This window comes from Lagopus leucura, unplaced genomic scaffold (assembly GCF_019238085.1).
Source record: "Lagopus leucura isolate 7727_CA_CO unplaced genomic scaffold, USGS_WTPT01 Super-Scaffold_100066, whole genome shotgun sequence".
In the NCBI taxonomy this organism is placed as follows: Eukaryota; Metazoa; Chordata; class Aves; order Galliformes; family Phasianidae; genus Lagopus; species Lagopus leucura.
The window spans coordinates 427,393-451,492 of record NW_024962310.1 but is presented as its reverse complement, the minus strand read 5'-3'; the positions used below and the strand labels follow the sequence as shown (position 1 = coordinate 451,492).

General features: G+C 42.1%; 1 protein-coding gene across 1 annotated transcript in view; it reads left to right on the top strand.

The window, feature by feature from the left end:
• ZNF652 (zinc finger protein 652) overlaps positions 1–23,195 on the top strand; it is a 23,541-nt gene extending 346 nt beyond the window's left edge. The window contains exons 2-6 of the mRNA XM_042886932.1: positions 13,664–14,811; positions 18,111–18,258; positions 18,565–18,680; positions 19,756–19,900; positions 20,318–23,195. Coding sequence (XP_042742866.1) covers positions 13,903–14,811; positions 18,111–18,258; positions 18,565–18,680; positions 19,756–19,900; positions 20,318–20,829 — 1,830 coding nt within the window. The 5' untranslated portion in view covers positions 13,664–13,902 and the 3' untranslated portion in view covers positions 20,830–23,195. The remainder of the gene's footprint in view (positions 1–13,663; positions 14,812–18,110; positions 18,259–18,564; positions 18,681–19,755; positions 19,901–20,317) is intronic.
• Positions 23,196–24,100: the final 905 nt, after the last annotated feature.

Sequence of the window (24,100 nt, the reverse complement as noted above, 5' to 3'; positions counted from 1 at the left end):
GGGGGGGTGGGGAGATGGCAGCCCCCAAAGCCGGCTTTGTGTGCCCCCCACCGCGGCCGAGGTGAGGGCTGTGATTCCAATCGCGATTAAACGCGCTCCTTCCTGGAGGTGTCAGGTGAGGAGGCGGCTCCTGCGGAAGCCCGCTGTCGTGTAGGTGCAGGTAGGGAGAAAACGGACGGTCTTCCTCTCCCTCAGCTCCTTGCTGCGGTGTTTTCCTCTCCCCGCTGCCCTCGGGATGTCGGTTGTAGGATGCGTGTCGCCGCGTTTTTGGTTTGCTTTTTAGCTCGCAAGTGCAAAGAACGGATTCTTTGAGGCGCGTTTCTCTTTTAATGGTGTGTTCTGTGGTCGTCGCTGAGTTTTGTCACGCTATGCTGTGGAAGTGATGGAAGGGAAAGAGGAGGAAGTGCTGTACACACAAAACATGTGAGGAACGTGAGATTTGTCTTTCCAGGGGAGCTGCGTATTGTTCTGGGAATGGCAACTGGCACACGCTGTGTTGGCAGTGGTGGATGCGGTGTGAATCGAGAGAACGGTGGTGGGAATGAGTGTGGACTGAGTGCAGGAGCTGTGGTGCCAGCAGCGATTTGTGGAGGTGCTCTGTCTCTGCGCTGGCTGCAGCTTCACCTGCAAAAGTTGTGCCCTCCTTCTGTTGGAATTGCTGGACAACATGCATGCTATGGTTGCAGAACTCTATGCAACTTATGTGGCTAAAAACACCAGTTTTAAAATCTCAGATAGAAAGGAACTATTGCACGTAATTTATTTCCTTTATGTGGATTTGCTGCTATCGTTGGTATCTCTTCTCTCTCTTTCCACCTGGATTTTTTTTGCTTAATAGAGATGAATCCAGCGCTTGCTGTATGGTTTGGGTGCTGTATGAACTCAGTCCTTGCCCCAGGCAGCCAACACTCAAACGTAGATACTGATAATAAAGCTGAGATATAAACTCACAGTGTAAATTTATAGTTGAAGGATAGAGATTTTGAAAGCGCTTTCAGTGCGTTTGTGTTTGAAAGAGGAATGCCAAATCATGAAGGCTTTTTGTTTTTCTAACCAAGCAATTATATGTAATAATCTGAGACTGAAGGTTTTATTTATAACGCTATCCAGTGTTTGGTAAGTTTAGCATTCATGGGAACTTCAGCATCTAGTTGCAGTAATAGATCAGATACTTGGTAAGATAAAATATTTTGTGGCTTAGCATTCGTATTACTTTATGAAGAAACAAACTTCCACGTATTTACATGATCAAAGAGATTTTGCCATTAGAGATTTATTCATTTGTCTTAAAGGACATCGTTGATCATCTTATTTCTTAATGCTGTTCCAGAAAACCTTTGGCTGATATTTTTTGGAGCCTCATTTCTCTAGCAGTTTGGTATGAATGTTTAGTTGTATACAGGAGCTAAACGTAAAGAGCTGTGAGGTTCTCCTGTGAGCGCAGAGTACTGGGATGTTGTGGTTTTGCTCTCGTTGCTAAAATAATACAACGTGAAGATTTCAGACTGAGAGGTGCAATTTCATCTAAAGATAAGAAGTTGTTGTGTGCACAAAGATCTGTTTAGAGGTTGGAAGTTGTCTCATGCAGTCCCACCTAGAGCATAAGGTATCCCTGTAGGAACTACTTAGGAAGAGTCCTTTGAGTGTTGACAACTGCATTATATCCATATTTTCAGTAAACAAGATTGCATCTGCCAGTCTTGATACCATGGGCTGTATTTCTCAGTGCCTAATGGCAGAGTGGTGTACCAACAGCATATCTGAAATGCACATATGCATATTTACAGTGATTACAAAACTACGTGTCATCCGTGACCTATTTCTGTGGCACAGCATAACATGCCTTATCAAAGAATAAACTTCTTTCTAACTCCATAAACAAAAAGACAATTGGAAGAAAGTGCCAACCCACTGAGAAGATGGATGTGTTCTCCTCAGCCTGATGCTGTGGATTATTGTTGTATTAAGATGTTTTATAACCCTCTCTTTGTTGGTTAAATTCCTGCAGTATGTAACGGCTGATCTTTGAATGTATTCTGCAGTAAAACAGCCCCCTCAGCAAGATTTTGCCTTCTAAATGGAAGATTAAACAAATTTTAAGAGCACGCAGTTCCTTCAAGCGTTCTTTCTGTATGTTTTGCTTTGTCTTTGCTATGTGTCTCTTCAGAATCTCATAGTACAGGGAAGGATGGGACCCCCACAGCAAGCAGAAAAACCATGGATTCTTATGTGGAGGTCATTTTATTATCATGCACTTTCAATATTAATGCAAATCAGCGTAGCAGATGCTGTCTGCAGTTGACATTGCCCTATGATATTTTGAGCTTCTTCAAGCTGAGGAAGCGTGGCTGAATTATTTCAGTGTTTCCCATCAGGATTTGTAGATTTAACCTGTTGTTCCTGTGGATTGAAAAGCCCAACTTCAGTATCTCCACTGCAAATGCTAGGCTTACAAATTTAAAAACTGCAGCATTTCCTTTATTGTATCCAAGGAACTGTTACTGCCTGTTACCTTATAGGGGTGTTTTGGGTAGAAGTTACCATCTGATGCCTGTCAGAACATTTAAATAAAAGGTGTGATTTGGCCTTGAAGTTACAGACTGCTTGAACACCCTTAGAATAAAAAAACGTGTGAATAAAATCATATCCTCTCTCAGGTCTTTGAAGGATCTTCGTTTCAGAAAGTGGGTGCACTTTTCTTACAGCTCTGAATTAAAGCTGATGGAGGTCCAGTAACTATTAGAAGCACAAGGGACAGACTTTCCGAGTTCACTTGGAACATGCCTATAACCTAAACTTCCAGTACATCATTTCCCAATTACTTTTGCAAATTCCTAGTTTGTGAGTGAATTTAAATTGATGATTTTTTTTTTTTTAATTGCTCCTCCCTCCTGCAAAACAATTGCATGGGGAGTGAAACTCTGGCAGTAGCTCTGGTGCCAGCAGCTTAAACTCATTAAGGCAAGCAGCTTGCATGAGTTTTCTTGACACTTTAAGACACCCTTCCCTGAGGAGGTTTCAGACTGGTAGTTTTCACTCAAGAGAAACATTTTGCTATGCTAAGCAGCTCCCAGCACTTATGTGCCCTCGCTTGTGTACATCTAAAGTTTTGAAACCTGATTCTTTTCATGGAGAAGTGATTTTAGAAATGCAAGGTGGAAATAGAGAGCTGGCCTGCTGGCTGGTAGATCACTGCTGGGATCCATATCGAGACATTTGAGACAAAACCTGTTAAGCCAATCCCATCCTTTCTCAGGTACTAAATATTAGCAAGCAGAAAGCTTTTCAGCTGGAATTTTGGATATATATTTGTGGTGCCACTGCGCAATCAGATGGCCTGGTAGGGTAGTGGAGAAGTAAATCTTGTGAAGCTTTCCTAATTTTATTTATTTTTACAAGCAGAAAGCTTTACAGTTTGGACTTTACAGACAAGCATCCATTGATCGATGTTGTTCTTTGGTGGGAGTTCGGTACACAGAAAGTAATATTCTTTTCTCAAATATTGCAAATATTTGAGTTGGAGCACAGCTGAATCTTGCAGGTGCAGAATGTGGACCAGAACTGCTTTTCCTGTGGCTGACCAGTCTGATGGAGGTCTGACAATCTGTTCTCAGCTTTACAGTTCTTTGGAAGTCATCACAACTTTGTTAGTCCTAATGGGATGGAAGGGGGTTTATAGAATATTTCTTAACTCTGCTGTGTGTATACAAGTTACACGTGCTGATAAGTGTGTACTTCGGTGTAGAAGGCAGCTATTTCTAACTGAAGGCCTGGTTGCTGGTATCTGATGATCAGAGGGCTGGAGCACCTCTTCAGTGAGGAAAGGTTGAGGGAACTGGGCTTGTTCAGCTTGGAGAAGAGAAGGCTCTGGGGAGACCTTATGGTGGCCTTCCAGTGCTTGAAGGGAGAGTATAAACAGGAGGGGAACGGCTGTTTGTGAGGGTGGATGGTGACAGGACAAGGGGGAATGGCTTCAAACCAAGATAGCAGAGGTTTAGGTTGGATATGAGGAGGAAGTTTTTCACCCAGAGGGTGGTGAGGCACTGGCACAGGTTGCCCAAGGAGGCTGTGGATGCCCCATCCCTGCAGGCATTCAAGGCCAGGCTGGATGTGGCTCTGGGTAGCCTGGGCTGCTGGTTGGTGACCTGCACACAGCAGGGGGTTGGAACCAGGTGAGCACTGTGCTCCTTTTCAACCCAGGCCATTCTGTGATGGCAGGGATGAGGCTTCTCCTAATGTGTAGTAGGTATTGGCACTAATGTTTTTGGACCCTGGCTGAGCAGTGTTTATGATTTCTGGGTGATGGAGATCTTGTTAGCTGTATATGTTTTAAAGAAGCAGCTCTCCTACTCACACTTGTGTAGGTTTTCTGGTTCTGTCCTTTCTACTGTACTGTTTCATACAGTGATGGAGCTCTTTTCTTCATTCTCATAATTTTTCATTATTTTTTTCCCTACAAGTTGTGATACGGAGATGTGATTTCAGAAGGCTTCAGCAGGGGCAGAAATGTGTCCTCATGCATCTTTATCACCCAGGTCATGTAGTAGTAAAAATGTTTGCTGGGGAGCTCTAGTTAGCTTTATTGTAATGTCTGTATCTTGAATCATTCATTTCACACTTCCTAACTGCAGGGTAGAATCTATTGGAGTGCCATGGCACTCTGCTTGCAGTTTGAAAGTCTGAGGAAACTTGAGTACTGAATGTAATGGCAGCTTTTCTCCTGGCAGTTTTAAGGCATACCTTGTTGCACTTTGCTTCTAGTTGTATCATTCTAAACTCGCTCTGTATCTTCTGTGCCCATGTTTGGTGTCTGCTCTCCTTGCTTTTTCTTTACTGTGGTGTTTTCTACTGCCCCTTCTAACTGTTCTCACCCTGAAACTTGTTAGCTCCTGTAAAGGCAGCGTCTCTGCTGGTGAACCTATCATCACTAGGCCTTGGAATTCATTTTTAAGTGAGAATTTGAGCTACGCAAGGGCTGAAGTCATTGGAAAGGAGAAATCCTGTTTGCTACAGGCTCTTGAAAAAAGCATTATTTTCTCAGCTTAAATTATTAAGCATCATCCTCAGATTGTTGTGGTGCCTCTGGTTTTCTTACTTTGCTTTTTATGGGCATTGAAAGCCAGATCACACCTATAGAACGGGTGGTTTCAGGAAGCAAAATCTTGCAGTGGATGGTAGCATTCATGTGTGTGCAGAGTGAGCTGGTTCACTGGTCCAGCCGAAAACAAATCCCAAGGAATGATGATGTTTTGGACTCATTTCCCAGGACATCTCTGTGTGCAGCCATAAAAATGCCACTGCTGGCACAGAACTGCAAAAAGAGTGCGCTGCCTCCTCGGGTCGTCACACAGATCAGATTAAAAGAACCAAGCAACTTTGACCTTAACTTGATTATTGTTTTCACTTCACCCAGAAGGAAATTTATCACAGAGTGCAGATAAGGTGTAGGTGGCTGAAGGAGGAACTAGAGGAAGAACTGGGAATCAACGCTGCCGTATCAGTGGAGGAGTACTTATGTTTGAGAGCTGCACCTGCCAAATGTGAAGCTTGAAATGGAGTGCTCCATGGTGCACTGTGTGTTTCCATCACACCTTCAGGTGAAAGTAGACTTGCTGAAGGCTTTCTATCTCCATGTCTAGCTCTGGTAATTTTAGCACTTAATGTCATTTCTGCTTGCAAAGGTAGAGCTTATGCAAGTAGGAATTTCTGTCCCTCTGTTAGCATTTGTTGAACGCTGATATAACTCTGTGTTGCTAAATGTACTTGAAGTAACATAAATATTTTAAAAGCAAGACTGTATGTTTTTCCAAACATTTACATTGTGCATCTAAAACAGTGCACCATGTTTCGGAAGATTCAGTAGCCCAAAACAAGACAGTAATTGGTAATACGAGATACAGTATCAAACAGTTATTCAGTGTTTAGAGGAACACTGTGACATTGTGCAAGGAGAAGCACATACGGTGGTATAGTTCTAACACTGACATATTTTTTTTGTCTACCCTAGCTTGTCTAAATGTCACAGCAATCATTCCAGGATGGCAGTTCTGGTCGTTGTGCTTGCATGAACACACTTTCTGCATGAAGCATGAGATCAAATAGAGTAAGTTTGAGTAGCGTTTGGCAATTCAGTAGTTAAAATGCTGCTGGAAGTTATAAAAAGGGAACACAGAGGATTTAAATCTTTCTTTTATGTTTTGCTGGTGTGAGAAGAACAACCTTTAGTTTAAACAAATTCACGCTTTCACGAAGCCAAAGGTTTTGCTGTTGAAACCTTGATTCCCCATCACATAGCACTCAGCCAAAAATATTTAGCAGATTTTTGGTGGACTGCAAGTGACGCTTTTCTTCTTTTTCTTTTTTTCTTTTTTCTTTTAATAAATGTAAATTAAACAGGGATTCTGTAAAGTGTGCGTTGTAACATCACGCTTTCAGCTGAGGTTGAATCATTTTAAACATTCCCCTGAAAGAGAAATGATGCAGGAGGACGTGATGTGCTGCGATGTGCAGCACGGACTGATGAACAGAAAACGTGTTGGCAAACAGCAGTGTTAGTGAACCTGTCTGTGAGCTTTCACGTGCGTCGTACAGAGCAGTTCCGTTCCAGGCGGATGGCCTTCTCCATTCTGCACACTGCAAATGTCTCCTGTAGGGCTCGCTGAGCTATGAGTTACAGCTGTTCTGGGTTTAATTCTGAGTGCAGGTATCCCTTAAGGTTTATTATTTCTCACCAAGTTATTGCTGTTAGTTTAAACTGAGGAAGAACACCTTTCCCCTGGAATAGATGTCCAGATGGAAGATATACTTGTCAACTTTGCTTTGTGGACAGACTGTTTACTGTTATATTTTTTGAAGTTCACTCCACTGATGTCCATTGAAAGGCACAGCCGCACATCTCCTGCCACTTCTGTCACTCCTCACCCTCTGGGAGGAAAAATGTTCACTTAGGGAAACAAAAGTACAGATCTTGAGGATTAGATTTCGTATGCCAGCCCGTGTAGCCTATATTGTTAGGGCAATTATTTGCAGTCTTGTCGGTGTTGTTTAATAAGTAATATCATCACTGGGCATCTATGAAAATAAATGAACAGTTTAAAACGTTCGTGGAGTTTTTATTAGGTTTCAAGATATGCAAACAGATAATGAGGAAGGGAGAGTTTCTGAAGCAGAAAGGAATCTTGCTACTGAACAAGAAGAAAACCAGGCCAAAAACCGAGTGGTTTGGAACAAAGGACAGACTAATGGCTGAAACAATTGCCTTTCAGTATCATGGCAGTTCTGGGGATTTGGGCACATACTTTGAGGAATATACACATTCAAAAGGACAGATAATCTTTCCATAATTACAGTTATTACAGAAAAGTGATTAGCATGAAAGCTAGGCATGTATATGTGAATGGCTATGGTTAAGTAACTACCTGGCTTTGTTTTTATCTCGCTGTTTTTTGCATTGAAAGAAATAAAACTGCTCAGAATAGATTTGAATACAAGGAAGTTCCTAACCAAAAGTGTTTAATTTTGATATATTAAAGACAGCAGGAAGTGTTAAGACTTTTAATTTTAACATAGGTTGTGCTTTACAGAACATCTTCCAGGATAACAACATTGAGATCCATGGTTATTTATTTCAAAGTAGTTCCTTCCCAGCAGAAAGCCTTCAGCTTGTGGCAAAATCTGGGGGATTATAATGCTGCTGAGTTCTGAAATGGCAAATTCTTCAACTATTTTCTATGCAGATAATGCTTGAAAATCTTCTAGATTGTGAAAATTGCTGGTTTTGAAAGCCTTTGTCCTCCAGAGCAGATTTCTAGACACAGCCAAAGTATTTCATCTTCAGAAACAGAAAAATTCTGGAGGTTTTTTTTATCCTCTCTGTTGTGTTTTAACTGTGGGATATTACAGAATTATAGGAGGCATTTCCCTCAGATTGGAAAGACGCTCTGCCTCTTTTTGTCCATTAGGTTGTTAAATATTGAGAGGCAAAAAGACAGCTCCATACAGTGAAAATATGCTGCCTGCTGAGTTAGCGAGATACCTATCACAGATTATGTTAGAAACAGTTGGGGAAAAGGAAACAAAAAGTGGGAGATGAGACTGTTTGAATGTTGTATTTCATCTCAGCCTTTCATATACCATCCTGCCAAGCATACTTGTGCCCAACCTCTGCTTGGAGAGCTGGGCACTATTTACTCACTCTTCAGTCTTTTGTTTCCTTGCCAAGACTCCCTGCAATATTTCCAGTTACTGCCAGCACTGTTGTGTTTCATTGGATTCTTTTTTTTTTTTTTTTTTAATGGTGTCTGAACAGCTTTAATTTCACCAAAATGCAAACCACGGTGCTGCACATGTTTTGTATCTCAGCTTACATATGAGTTGATGGGAAAATCTGCTTCAAGTGAAGAGAGTTAGGATTTTTGTTTTCACAGCACAGCCTCAGCAGTTCCTTTTTGGACGCTGCTTCCGAACATCCTCTCTCCACGTTAACCCACAGATCCCAAAGTGCAAATTTCACATTCTGATTCAGCAGAAAGGATTGCTCATCTCTGCTTGCCTTTGTAGCTTTTTCTCCGAGTCGAACCTGCTGGCAGGTGCCACCTTTTAGGTGGGAATTACTGATGGTGCAACACACAGTTGCATTTCTTCTTTTATTCTGAATTCAGGTGGGCAGAGGCAGTGTGGAAACAGCAGCACTGTGCTGTCTTGAGAGAGGATTTACAAGTAAAGAACGTTTCCTTTTTTTTGCATTTGAAGCAGCTGAGATGCACAAGAAAGGAGCGATTGTACGGCGATGTAAATAATCCCCTCTTGTCCTATAGTCCTGATTACCCTCTGCTGACACGATGTAACTTGTACCAGATGTGTTTTACCATTAACTGGGAATTGCTGTGCCTGTGCACTGCTCTGTTTCGTGCACCTGTTCTTCAAACTGTGTGGCTGTATTGCAGCTTTTTTTTCGTGTGCTCTGAGATATTGCTGATGTATTGAAATGTGCAAGGAGCATTTTACTCAAAGCTTTGACTTCAGCATTGCATCCGTAGTCATTTCTTGTTAATGTGCTACTCAGAATTCAGAGAGAAACTCATTTTGCTGATGCGTTCTCTTGCTTCTCTGTCTTGCCATCTGATGAAATTTGTGACATTAAATTGATTAATGGGTAACACTGATTACTACAAATATTTACAGAAGCTGAGCAAAAAATCACCTTTGCTTTACTTCCACATTTACACTTACCTTTCAAACTGAACACAATTAATGCTGCCTTAAAACAATCCTCATACTTCTTCTACACCAAATGAGGTCGTTAATAGGTGTGGAAGTGTTCTTACTTAAAATCCTGCTATTTTGAGAGGGTTGAGCTATCCTGCTGTATTCTGAATTCAGCTTTTAGCTGTCCTGGGCATTCCTACCTGTTGAATTAACACACAGCCATCGGAAGCAGAGAAGCAGATTCTCCAGCTTCAATTAGAAATTTGGGTGGTGGTCAGCCTGTGGCGCGTCCCCAGCATGGCATAATGTTGGGGCTGTGTTCATTTAACCCCCCCAACCTGCTATTGACTCCAAGAGCAGTTTCTTCAACAAATACTTGACTAGTTTGAAATTGGCACGTTATCTTGTATAATATAAGTGATTTATTTTATACACATGGTTGTTTCAGTGCTTGCAGACTGTGTGCAGCATTGGCTGCCCCAGGCTGCGGTGGAGCTGCTGGATTGTAGCTTCCAACCAAAGGACATCCACTATCTTTAAAGCCTTCAGACTGCTAATGCAGACACAGAATGGCGATGGTTTGTAAATTGAAGGATGGATTTTTATCTTTTGAAGTGATTTTTTGGCCCTTACAGCAATCTGGGAAGAGTGGGGAAACCTCCAGATGTTAACTAAGTAATAAATCGATGCAGTGCTATCTTCACATGTATATGCATCACTCCATGTGCCTGCATTACTTCTCCTAGACTTGCCAACCTACAGCAAAACAAATTAGACCAATGTCTGCCAGTTCTCAGATGTCATACTGATAACTTGGTGGCAGCTGTGAAACTGGTACTTAAAAGGAGGGTGGATTGTCGCTGGTTGTGGGGAGCTTTTCCATTCCCCTTCAGGGAGCCAGCAGAAACAGTGCAGGCAGAAAGAATGAGCAGTTCAGTGTACATCTGTGGAGCTGGCAGCCTATTTCTGACCTGAGGCAAACAGCTGTAGGCCACGCAGGGGTCAGGAGCTTCCAGGGAACCTTGATATGCAAGACTGACTGTGCTACCACTTCACGTACTTAGAAAGGGTGGGTAAGCAGTATTTCTCTTTACATCAGTGTCAGCTTTTGGTGGATGCTTGCCAGCACACAAATCACACAACCTGAATGCGCGTCGGACTACAATCTGAGATAGCCAGACTTCAAACTGGCCACTTTCAGAGGCCTCCCTCTGCCCTAAAGAACGTGTAATTTAAATTCATTAACCCCTCTGAATATTGGACTTGGTCTGTACTGATTTCAAGGCATCAGCTGAGTCAAAGTTGAGGCAGGCAGTGTTCTGTGTTAGAAACTGTTCTATTTTTAGTCCAGAAAGCACGAAGAAATGTGTTTTTCTTCAAGAAGCAGCAAAAGCGTTATGTGAAGTGTTGTTCCCACATACACAACGCTTCCTCCACGTGTGTGTGTGTGTGTGTGTGTGTGTGTGTGTGTGTGTGTGCGCGTGCTTTCTTTCTGGGTGTGAGCTTTAATGTTGGTAGGCTTGCAATCATTTCTCATGCAATCTTCGATTACCAAACACTGCATGCGCCTCCTAAGTTCATTCTGTGCTCATTAATGGTCATTCCTTGTTTGTTTTTGTATTGAATCTCCAAAAACCAACTTTGAAGCTTTAGATTGAGGGTGGTGAGGCACTGGAACAGGTTGCCCAAGGAGGCTGTGGATGCCCCATCCCTGCAGGCATTCAAGGCCAGGCTGGATGTGGCTCTGGGCAGCCTGGGCTGCTGGTTGGTGACCTGCACACAGCAGGGGGTTGGAACCAGATGAGCACTGTGCTCCTTTGCAACCCAGGCCATTCTATGATTCTGTGATCCCATCTATGTTTTAATGAGAACATTCGTTGCTCTCATTTGTAGTATGGCTGAAATTCGTTCTTTCATTTCAAAGCTGTTGAGCAGCTTTAAAAAAGAAATGGATTCCCCCTATAAGATTTCTTATGTCTGAGATTAGAGGAAAAACAAACAAGTTCTGTTGCAAGATTTTTTCACGGTGTTTGAACTGCTGCCTCTCAGAACTGTCAGCCACCCAATCGTGCATTGTTTGTGTTTGATGTATGAGGAGGGCTTTGCTTTACCAGCTGTTTGGCTGCTAAATAGTTTTGTTCGAAAGTTGTGGGTCCCTCGAGGGTGGCAAGCAGTGCACTGAAAGCGAAAGTAGGTTACGGTGCCTGCAGGCTGAAGTGGTTTTCAGACCCAGAAGCTTTGATAACTCGTAATCTGCCCTTCTTTAAAAACTGTTTTTTGAAGTGGTAACGTGTTCATACAAAGTGGTGTGTTGTATTGGATGTGCAGTAAACGGGCACAGATGATGATGGCAGAAAGGATGTTTCAGCATTAATGGTTAAAAAGTTAAAGCTTCCTTCTCACGATGAGATTTTGCTTTTTCTGGCTGTGTAGCAGCAGAATTCTGGTAGCCTTCCTGAACTCCTGCTGCAGTTTGTGAGAAATGCTTAATGTGCCCAGGAAGTAATCAGGTGTGGTTTTCTATGCAACATAGTGATTTTTTGGGAGCAGCTGAATAATTTATTAAATGTTGTCAGAGAAAAACTGAACGGTGGATTGCATCGTGCCCATTGCTTTTAAGCTCCTTCCTGGTATAGGATTGTTAATTCTGGCTTGCAATCACAGCCAGCTTATTTGGTTATTTACTAGCATTTCCATCTGAACGTTACTTGTGATCACAAGCCAATGTTAACAGCCCCATCTCCACGTATTTCCTGGCCCAGCTGGGCTTGGCTCTCCTCCTCCTCCTTCACCTCTGCAGCTGGGAAGCTGCAACTGGGAGCCTGCTGGGCTGGGGAGAGCAGGAGCAGACTGTGCTGCTGGGGTGCTTGTGAGTCTGCCTGCAGGGTTCTTGTTGAGTGCATTTGGAAATTGCAAGAGCTGTTCAAGAGTCTTTTTAACTAACTGCAGGCTTGTAATCAAGCAACTGCTTGTTGGTAAGTCACTTTCCCCAGTGTGTTATTTCAGAAAGATTAGGGCAAGGTTCAATCGTTTTTATTATTCAAACAACTGAGACCATTGGTAGGTTTATTTCCTGTTCAGTTAAATTCATTTGGAAGGGGGAAATTTCTATTGGAACAGTAAGCTTGAAACTGCAACATATAAAACATTGTATGAAAACATGTTTGGAAGGAAGTTACTGCATTTGTTGTGTGGAAAGTAACTCAGAATGAAGTGGAAGGAAATTTCTGATAAAAATCCCTGTCTGTGTTACTGCTTCAGATTGGTTGTTTTTCATTACTGCACCAAGAATAATAATAACAATCAGAGTATGAGTCCACAAGTGTAAATGTTTTATTCCTGTCTGCTGCCTGAGGTTTCTAACATGAAACTCAATGAGATTTTCAGGTCCTGGTAACGGGACTTCTGTTTTCTTCATACTTAGAGAGTATGTAAAAGCAAACATGAGTGATGATCTCCTCGTGGGATCTCTCCCAGTCTCTCCTTCATTAACCTCTGCATCCTGTAGTTTCAAGTGCTGTTTGCATGAGCAGCTCTTATGTATTTCTGACTTGATCCACACAACCAACAGTCTTGGCTTGGTATTGTTAATTCTGTGCTACTAAAATGTAATTGTCCTAGTAAAAAATAAATGAGAGGGCTTGATTACTTGTATTCATTAGGGATCACGTGATAATTTTTGCAAGAGGAAGTAATGGTGTCCTGGTCAAATTCCAACTTGGATAACATAACTGAAATTTAGATGGGCAAATGTAATATCACTTGGCTACTGCAGTGAGGAACTAATAGCTGGGGGAAGGGAGAGTGAGACAAAAGAATAAGGTATCTTAAATCAAGAGGGATTTCTGAGGTGGAAACAAGGAGGGGACACGCTGTTCTTAACCTGAGTCAGTGCTGCCAGTTGAAAATGTTTCCATTGAAATTCTTCATGCGTATCTACACTAATGGAATGTTGTCTGGTATAAAACCTTAACGTGCCCACTTTCTGGGTAAGAATGGGCTCTCCAGTGGAGGTTCTGATGGAGAAGAGCTGTTTCTATGTAGGTGTACACCTCTTTTGATGGAGAGGCATGTAGAGTAGTGCACTGTCTGGGGACCATCAGTCCTCCAGAGTGTCCAGCAGAAACACGGATCAGCACACTGACTCAGCTTTGAGGCAGTGATAGTTGGTCTTTGGCGGGTGGAGAGCATTCATCTGGAAATTAATGCTGTGCTTTGATTTCAGATCCTCACAAGTCTACTTCTAGCTCACATAAAGGTGCATGTATTTGTGCCTGACTCCCACATTTGCTTGAGATAATGCTGTAGGGCAGTCCCCCCCCCCGCAGGAGATGCAGCTCATAGATGGTATACACTGGGCTTTACCTCAGTTGTACAAACTCAAAAGAATTTGGTGAATATTTTAGTGATTTTTTTTATTTTTAATTGACCTTATGTTCTCTGTTGTCTTTTATAGATAAAATGTTCAACAGTTCGTTGGCAACTTTCTTCAGAAGAATAATTTCTACTGCTCTGCTCTTGCCATAATATCAGAGTTCTGTGACCTACACATCCGTGCTAAACATCAGCTGAGAATCCTGGTTTGTTCCTTCTGTGTAGATGGAACAGGCATCGGTCATGAGAACCCACCCTGATTTAAAGCTGCTTGCTTGGTTTTCTGGGATTAAAGGTGCTTAATGAATCAGGCCCCCCCAGATGAGTCAAACAGCCAATTCTTGCCAACAGTTGGTTGAAAACTGTGCTGTGCATGTAGCAGGTATGGCGCAAGAGGACAGTCGCCGTGGTCAAGTGCCACCCACATTTTATCATGGTGCCAGCCAGGAACTCGATCTGTCCACCAAAGTATACAAGAGAGAGTCAGGAAGTCCTTACCCAGTGTTGGTGGACAGCAAAATGAGCAAACCACATCTCCATGAAAGAGAGGAGCAGCCGTATTTCAGGGAGAACAGATCAGTAGGAGAAGTCCGGGCTGTGAAAGAAGATAGAGAAAACTCTGACGACTCTGAGGAGGAGGAAGAGGAGGAAGATGAAGTGACTTACAAAAGGGAGCAGATTATAGTAGAGGTAAACCTTAACAACCAAACATTAAATGTATCAAAAGGGGAGAAGGGTGTCCCCTCCCAGTCCAAAGAGACTGCTGTTCTTAAGACCAGCAGTGAGGAAGAGGAGGGTGACAGTGGGGAAGAGGCCACTGAAGACAGTAATGATTATGAGGAAAATGAGAGGCAGAAGAAAAAAGAGAAAAGAGTGGAAAAAGTTAGTGTTGCACAAAGGAGAACAAGGAGAGCTGCATCTGCTGCAGCAGCCACAACTTCCCCATCACCCAGAACTACAAGGGGTCGTAGAAAGAGTGTGGAGCCCCCCAAGCGTAAGAAGAAAGCTGCAAAGGAGCCCAAGGCACCTGTGCAGAAATCAAAGTGTGAAGAGAAGGAGACTTTAACCTGTGAGAAGTGCCCCAGGGTGTTTAACACACGCTGGTACCTGGAGAAGCACATGAACGTCACTCACAGGCGCATGCAGATCTGCGACAAATGTGGGAAGAAATTTGTTCTAGAAAGTGAGCTGTCCCTTCACCAGCAAACAGACTGTGAAAAAAATATCCAGGTAGGTTTGCTCACCTGCTTGCCAGATTTCCATACCTTCTGTCGTGCCCTGGATACAGCTAGCGGACACTTCAGAGGGGGAAATCTTTTGTGCAGACCAGGTTCTGACCAAGGCCTTGTCTCTGCTTATCAACACCTGGTGTCTTCCAAAAGAAGCAAATGGTAGGGAACAAAGTGTGCAAGCGTCGTCTGATTTAGCAGAGTTACTCTAGTATTTAACTGTATGTTGGGGAAAATGCAAAGCCACTTTAACAAATGTCAAACTCTAGAGTAACTGGCCTGGAAACAAGTGCATTTGACAGAGCAGAGCCAACTTCTTCAGGTGCTGAGCACCTGCAGCTATCACTAGCTTTCAAGTTCAGGAGCTAAGGTTTCAGGGGAGAATGAAATTATATAAGTGGTATCATAAGCAGAAAACTTTACAGAACTGGAGAGGCAAGCAGGTGAGAAAGAAACTAGCCAAGTCAGGATTTGGAGTTGTGTTAAGATGTAACTTTAAATCCTACTGAGATATCATATATAAGTAACGCAGCATTGCATGTAGCTCATGTGTTCACAGGGAAACGCATGAATTCAGTGAGTAAGCCTGCTCATGAGCCTGCCCTGTTCTCAGTGCAAGTAAATCTTACTGATAATACAGAGATGTCTGGTCTCACTCACCAGAAGATTTCCAGTGTATAATTTTATACAACAATGGAAGCCTGTGTTGTAATAGAACCATTTTAAAGTTAAAGCTGTGGAAAGAGTTTTAGTTTCTTATTCATCTGTGGTTTGTACTTTGCTCATAGGCATCTGTGTTCTCATGTAACTGGGGGCAATGTTGTTTTATCTGGCGATTTGAACGTGCTTTTTTGCCTTGTTAAACTTGGCGTGGTGTTGCCTAGTTGAAATTCTTCCACTGCCAGGGTGAAGCAGCTCGGGTTCAGTTTCTTTGCAGCTGAAATGTCTGGAGTTTGTAGGGCAACAAGGTTTTGTTTGTCTGTGCAGTGAGTTTTACCAAAAACGTTTTTAGTTTGTTTATTTGCTGAAGTGCTGAACTGAATTGTTATTCAGTCCCCACTGTGTGGGAGACGGTTGAAATATTTGTTGCAATTTGCTACACGACTCAAATGCAGATCTGTATAACGCTATGCTGTTTTTCCTTATGTTTCAGCTCATAGGAGGAAGACTGAAGGAAGGAATGTATAATATGATGAGTCTTGAGCATAGCTACTAAAATGCATAGATAACTCATAGATATTTCTTTGAATTTTTGAAATAAACTGTTGCACAGTTTTGTGGCAGAGGGCACTTAAGGTGCAGGAGTACTCTTATCATCCAGATGGCTCATTCACAGCATAAAATCTTTTGATTTTAAACAAGAATTCACAAGTAGTTTGTGTAGTGTAGAACAGAGAAGCATCCCATAATCCATGCAACCATGGGCCTTTGAGGGGTTGCATTCCTTTGTCCAAAGGAATAGAAAAAGAAGTTGTAGAAATTGTTTTATATCCAGTGCCAGAAGAATCAGCTCCAGGAAGCTTCCCAGTTATTCCTAGTGGTGGAGGCACTGCTGCACATCTTCACGTTTTTGCTACAAGTATATATTCAGCAGTTATTTTTGTTAGGCTTAACATTTGGAATGCATTTCACAGCTGCCTGCAAATTTGTTTTTATTACACTTGGCAAAAGGAGTAAAGGGATGTGAAAGTGTTACATTAATGTAGGGTTTAATGTGTCAAGGGAGACACAATTATCTAAACACAAATGGCTCCATTATGTAAGAGGTGATAAATATGACTGATCATTCTCTGCATTTTTCACCTAAGTGATGGAATATATCTTTTTTTTTTCCCAGATAATTTCTGGTTTTATCCTTTCAAAATGAGCACCTTCCCAGAATTGTCATTGTCATCTTAGAGTCTGTGTAGTAGATGTCAATGTTAGTGGTCTGAATTGCTTGCAGTGGTCATCAGTGAAATTGTAGATTGACAGCTTCAAGGACTCATTTAACCTTAAAGGACTTTTCATCATTTCTTAGCACTGGTTTGCTCTCTAGGGTCCTGTTCCATTCTGTGTTCTCCCCCCAGCTCCCCTGCACTGCAGTTTGTTCCTGACATGCCTCCAAGTAGATACTTTCTGAGGTAAAGGACCTCCTTGCAGTCAGCATGGTGAGTGTTGTACCAGATTCTCCAGGCCTGCAGAGATTCAAGTACTGTGGAAGCAGCATTACTTGCTTTATGCAGAGAGGAAACAACTCAAGTTGACAGAAGGCATGATATTTGTTAGTTCTTCAGTGCAGAGCATACAGCTGTTCCAGCTTTGGGGGAGAAGGGTAACTGATGTACTGGAAACCCCGAACACCCCAACAGCCATCAGAACCAACAACCTACAGTTCCTTCCCTCTTCACTTGAAAGATGAAATTGACTTGGTATCCTCATATGTATGGCTGCTGTCAAGTTTCAAAACTCAGATTATTATGGAATTTGCAGAATTGTGCAAGGATTTTTATGAAGTCTTTAGCAAGAACCGTTGGGAAGAAAACACATATAAAAGCCTGTTCATCCTGCTCATCACTGACTTAATGGATGTCTCACAGTAGTTGTGGAAAGAGATTTAAAATACTGTCTGCATGTAGTCATTTTAGACCTTCAGCACTACTGATGTGTCTAAGTGAAGAGTTAGAATGTAACACATGGCAATGACAACATGCTGTACCAACTGTGTGCCAGGTTCTTTGCATGATCAATAATTGCAAGATGGAAGCTGTCTTCTGTACAGAGCTAAAAGACTGAGAATGCTTTGACTAGTTCAAGGGTTAGGAGACCTGCAATCTCAGGAGTCACAGTGCTCCCAAAGCCAGGTTAGGTGGACAGAAAGGCTTAACAGCTAGATGGTGGTAGGCCCCTTCACCTTTGTTGGCTTCTTTCTATGCTGGGCTTTAGATTACCAGCAGCATCAGAGCCTGTGAAGTTGTAGTCTCTGTTAGGGCTTGCAGCTTTGTTCCCTGGAGGCTGCATCCAGCTATGTATGTGTTTTGGAAATAAGCACAGAGGCTGTCATCCTCTTTGGCTAGCACCAAAATGCAGTGTGTTAACACCCTCTCTAATCCTGCTTAATTAAAATTGCAGCCTTTTCTTAGTGCATTTGTTTCAGCTGTGAAACAGTGAAAGTATTCTGAAGTGCAGTCTGAGACAGTACACAGCATTTTGCCCTCTTTGGGGTTTCCTTTTGCAACATGAGAGGAAGACACACGGTTTAACTCTGCGAGGTTGAATCTTTCTAATGTAAACTTCCTTGTATTTATCCTATTCATTCAGTGTGTTTCCTGTAATAAGTCTTTCAAGAAACTCTGGTCCCTCCATGAACATATCAAGATTGTCCATGGATACGCAGAAAAGAAATTCTCTTGTGAGATATGTGAAAAGAAGTTCTACACCATGGCCCATGTGCGGAAACATATGGTTGGTGAGTTATTGATCAGTGTTTCTGTTGGTTCTACCCCAAAACGTCTTCGTTTTTTGTCACTCCGAATTGTTTGGGGGAGACAAAAAATAAGGCAGATTCAGTTGTCCAAGCATTATCCATAGCTAAAAGGTGAAGTCTGTAACATTAACAACAATCAAAAAATATATATGTGTGTACGTAGCATACGTATATGGACTTGTAAGCTGTGTAATACTGATCATCTTCCTGCTCAGTGCTGGAGAAGAAATTTGATTCAAGAACTGTTTGCATTTTAGTGACTGTCTGTAACATGCTGTTGTGTTGCAGCACACACAAAGGACATGCCTTTCACATGTGAAACCTGTGGGAAATCATTCAAACGCAGTATGTCTCTCAAAGTACATTCCCTACAGCATTCTGGAGAGAAGCCTTTCAGATGTGAGGTGAGCCTGTAAATATGAGTATTTTTAGATGTGGTAGCTTAAGACATAAGATTAATAACGCTGTCAGTAGGTGAAAGTAGAACTGACTGACTGTATACGAGGTGCAGTTTCACAAGAATCTGGGGAAAATTATTCTCTGTTTGGAGAGCAGGCAGAGCACATCTAACAGTAATTCAAACTGAGAGGCTTTTGGTTTGCTTTTAAGGTTGGTTGTCATGTTTTTCTCAACAAGAACACTACAGAAATACTTCAGCGGGATTTGAACACCAGTTGGAAGTAGGGAGGATCTCAGTAATGCCTTCATGTGTATTTGTGATTTGTAGTTCCTTCCCTGACCCCACGAAGGAGGTCTGTATGGGATAGACTTAGCCAGTCATGTGTCTAGTGCAGATAATGTCTCGATCATGTGATGGGGATGCTTGTGGATATCACATGATGGAGGCAGGCCCTGGTGCAGAGCACTTCCTGCTTCCAGGTCAGGTCCAGTGCCTCGCCTTGTCCACAAAGTGGAGAAAAACTCCAGCAGCCTGTGAAATAGTAATGGCAGTACTGCAGCCACACAGAGCTTGTAGGAAAACAAATTACTTCATGCCAATAAATAATGGCTGGGAAACCGATCTGTCTTTCTGAAATGCAAGCCTTAGTGTGCTGCTTTTGGTTTTGCTGTGTGAGCAGAGTCCTCTAGTGGAGGCATGCTGTAGTCCAACAGCTACAGCTAGCAAAGCTGCAGAATCTCCACCTGGCACATTAAGTGAACAGAAGCACTTTTCTGTTGCCATAACTGTGCCATAACTATGTCTCTCCCAGAGTTTTACCAACAGCTATGTCAAATAAAGGCTGCAAGCATGCCGTACTCCTTGCTAAGACTACTGTGGCAGCAGACCTTTTAGTACAGGCCAGTTTCTTCTGTCATTAAGTAACTTAAGTCCTGCATTGTAGGACATGAGGGTATGTATTTGTGCTAATCGGTGAATTCTTTCCTCCTTCACTTAATATGTTTGAGTGCTATCCTATGATTGCCTTGCTTCCTGATGTGTGATGCCTGAATATCACGGTTGCTGTCCTTCTGTTGCAGAACTGTGATGAGAGGTTTCAGTACAAGTATCAGCTGCGTTCCCACATGAGCATCCACATCGGGCACAAGCAGTTCATGTGCCAGTGGTGTGGCAAAGACTTCAATATGAAACAGTACTTTGATGAGCACATGAAGACACACACTGGTAAGAACCTAGCAGAGAAAAGTACAGGTACCTACAGCACAGAGACATTCCTACTCTTTTGCCTGTATTCCCTCCCTTGGAACTTGGGATCAAAGCTGTTACCCAACAGAAAATCAGAAAGGAGAAAGTAATAGGATAACTTCCTGTTAAACGAAAAGAAGTGTTTATAGACCTGTGATTCATTCACTGCCCGGGGAACTGAGAGGTTAGAACTTATGGAAGATTTTCTTGGGCCATCATAATCCTAAGGTGAGAGAGGATATCATAAAGACTGGGGGCTTCTGTGAAACAGATGAATCTGTTTGCTGAAGGTAGCAGCCAGAATAGCTTTTGTAGTGTACAATTTGTATATGCATGCTGAAGTAAGTGTTAGCAAACGTTCAGTGTCTAACCAACTGCCATATCCATATTTATCAGGAGAGAAGCCCTTTATCTGTGAAATCTGTGGGAAAAGCTTCACCAGCCGCCCAAACATGAAGAGACATCGCCGAACTCACACAGGGGAGAAGCCCTACCCATGTGATGTGTGTGGCCAGCGATTTCGCTTCTCCAACATGCTCAAGGCACACAAGGAGAAGTGCTTCCGTGTTACCAGCCCTGTTAACGTGTCATCTGCTGTCCAGATCCCACTGTCCACAACTTCTGCCTCCACAGTTCCTGCTGTAGTGAACGCACCCACCGCCCCAACCCCACCAATCAACCTGAACCCAGTGAGCACGCTTCCTCCACGCCCCATTCCCCATCCGTATTCACATCTTCACCTACATCCTCATCCTCACCATCCACACCATCTTCCAGTTCCCCCCGTTCCCCATTTACCCCCTCCTCCTGCTCTTTTTAAGAGTGAGCCTTTAAATCACAGGGGTCAGAGTGAGGACAGCTTTTTGCGACACCTGGCAGAAAAAAACAGTTCAGCACAGCACCACTAACATCTTTGCTTCCTGCCAGCTATTTTCCCACTTTATGCACATGGAAACATGCCCTCATGGAAGTGCAGAGGGTTAGTTGATGAGGACTTTCGTCTCTCTCGTAGCCCCAGCAGATGGTCCCGATTTTTCCTTTGAATCATTTAGCAAACAAGGAAATCCTGTTTTGGATCAGCAGTGCTCATTTGAACCTGGGAACCAACAGGACTTAACCCCGATTTGCTTGTGTTTTCCTGGTGACTTTTATAAATTTCGGATACTGAGACTTGTGGAATTTTATAATTTCATATCAGCTGATGAGGTATGCTTGCTTTTATATCCTGGACTTCTCCTCAAAGAGGAGAGAGGCCTGGTTTTCTTTGTACTAATCGGAAAGGCTGTGAGATTAATACAGAGCATTAATTGTATCACTGTGTATCGTAATGGATTCTTTTCAGCTTTTGGTGCCGGCTATGGAGTGAGCCAGCCACGTATCACGGTATATTTGAGCATTATAAAGAAAGACAAAAAAATTTCTTGTTTGTGTAGCTCTCCTAACACACTCTTTATTTTACTACAGAAATTATTTTAGAGTTTTTTGTATAGACCTATTTAGTAGTCAGTTTCTAAAATGAAATGTATTTCAATAAGCGGTGTAATTTTTTCAGTGTAGCTGGACCTATGTTGTATAATAGATAAATTTTTATAATCATCAAAATGTGATTCTTAAAAGATGCATATAGCTTCTATAGTTAAAGTTATTCTTACAACCGTACAACTTAAAACAACAAAAGGTGCTTCAGAGAAGAAAGGAATCCAAGAGGTCTCTGGAAAGGTTGCCTCAAAAGTGATGTTGATTTCAGAACTTTATGTAATTTATTTTAGTAGGTTGGTGGGGTTGTTTTGTTTTGTTTTGTTTTTCTACCGTAAGTTTCCCTTTCCACAGTTTCTGTTAAGAGTTTATGGAGAAGGACGTTGAGATACTGTATTCTCCCTCCCCAAATTTCATTAAATTCAACTGGAGTCAGCTGTGAAATGGGCTGGAAAGGGAGTATTTCAAGTCAACCAAGCATCTTCATGTAGGAGAGCCTGTTTTAATGGCTTTTCGTGGTATGATTTTAAGCTGGGGATCCTCTCAAATGCTGCTCTTCAGATTGCTTTTTGGAATTCCTGGAGTTAGGAGAGGGTAATTAAGTGAAATCATAAATGCAGTGTTTCTGACTGGTTGATTGTAAGAGTGAGCAGTTTGGATGAGACAACGGTGTTTCAGTTGCATTGTTAAGAAAACACTGACAGCAGTGTATGTGCCATGGGAAGCTCCATCCCATAAATATACTGTGCATGAAATTATGGGATGATTTCTAGGAGTTGTAGTCATATGTTTGGCAAATCTAAGTTCTACATTTGTAGGATAGGAAGCTTTGAATTGTAGGCATGTCACTGTTCCGTAATCCTGGGAGGCAATGAGGAGGAAATTGACAAGTAGTGCAGGGATGGTGGGCTGGAATGCCAAAAGTGTATGTTTTAACCATCAAGTAGCTATTAATTTTTTCAGGTTTGTATTTCTCTTCAACTAAAACTAAGTATAGCAGCATTATGCAATCTAGCAGATTGTTGCCACCTTCGATGAAGACAGATGCTCAAGGCAATGCACTGCAAGTTCTCATTTCTTTCAAATTTGTACTCTTCTGAGCTGCTTTTTAAATTAAATCCCACCAAACTGTAGATCCAGAGATCCTCTAGACAGATGTCTACCATACCATTCTGCTTACTAACAAACTGGGGTTTTGTGGCTGATGGGAGTAAATTTTTTCAGTCTCCAAGATAGCAGAAATGGTGGGAGTTCCTCTTCCTGTTACTTCCTCGAAGTTAACGCTTTTAAGCACTGTGTTTTGGAACACTATGTCCTCTGTCTGTCAAGAATTAGTTCCTTAGTTGATGTTTCTCACGATTTCCTACCATCTAATCATTAATATTTTTTTCATAACATGCATAGCAAACTGTAGGAACCAGGAAGGGCAGTTTTGGCCCAACAAAACCTATGCGTTTTTGACTGAGCTGAAACCCCTTCCAGCATTTCTGAAAAATAAAACAAGGTGTTTTTTCAATGTTTTCTCTACAGTATTTATATACACTCTCTTATCTTCTAGGCCAAAAAAAAAAAAAGCCAACAAAAGTGAATTTACACTCGTGATGACAACTGTTGTATTTACTGTGGCTGGTCCGCCCCAGAGGTTCTATGCATTCCATGTCACGTTTGCACCCTCCATTTCTGTTGTGCCACTATTTTACGGTCAGGCCCATTATTAAATGATTTTTAAATGCTAAAAATCAGTTGTATTCCGTTTTTGCAAAGTGACCTTCTCAATAAATTTACCACATTAGGCTGCTATTCAGAATTCTGAAATTTGGAACACAGGTTTTTCTTGTTCAGTTCATAGCAATGATCCCTTCTGTTTCTCTTCCAAGACTTAACAAACTTAGGAATCCCTTCCTGTGGAAGAAGATTCTTCCACAGAAGATAGAACTTTCTAACCAGTTTCACAGTCTGTCATGTCAACAGATTCTCCTCATTGTCTGGGACAGACGTAGTGAAAGCTGACAGACTGGTCTGGGAGTGTTGCAATGTGGGATGTTATGAAGTACATCTTTTACCGAAAAAGGAAAGTGGGTGTTACAAAAGTCTGGAAATTAAAGGGTAAGGTTTGCTGAGGCTTTTCACTGCTGCTTTGATTTGCATAAGTATGCACACCTACAGAATTTGTGCAACACTAAGGAATGTATTCAAGTGCGTTTACTACTTTTTGCATGTTAACAAGCTAGGAATAATATTTTGTATGAGCTTTATTACATTTGGTTAGCACATAAGCTTGGTTTGTGTTACTGAAGTGCTTTCTTCGAGAAGAGCAAGGACAAGTAACCCCAACTTCAGGTTTGATTTGAATGTTTTTGGAAGGTGAGACTGGCTTCTCCATTAGTTTTCCAAAGCATCCTACAGCCTAAGGGGAACTTTTACTTCATTTTTGAAATGACATTTTTAAGGGGAAGAATTCAACAGAACTAATATTGCAATCTGGACATGGGGCTGTTTAAAGGACTGTCTTTTCTAAAAGCTGCTAGTCCTGCAGACAGTGCCTTTTCCTTACTAAGGGCACTGGCTGTGTGGCCTTGTTTATTCAGTGTGCTATCTCAGGCTCATTTACCTTCCTAGGTGAAGGTGTGGTGATTATCAGTTTTGTATTGACTTGCCTCTCTGAGTTATTGGCTCTCCTATGTACACAGCGTGGATGCTTGG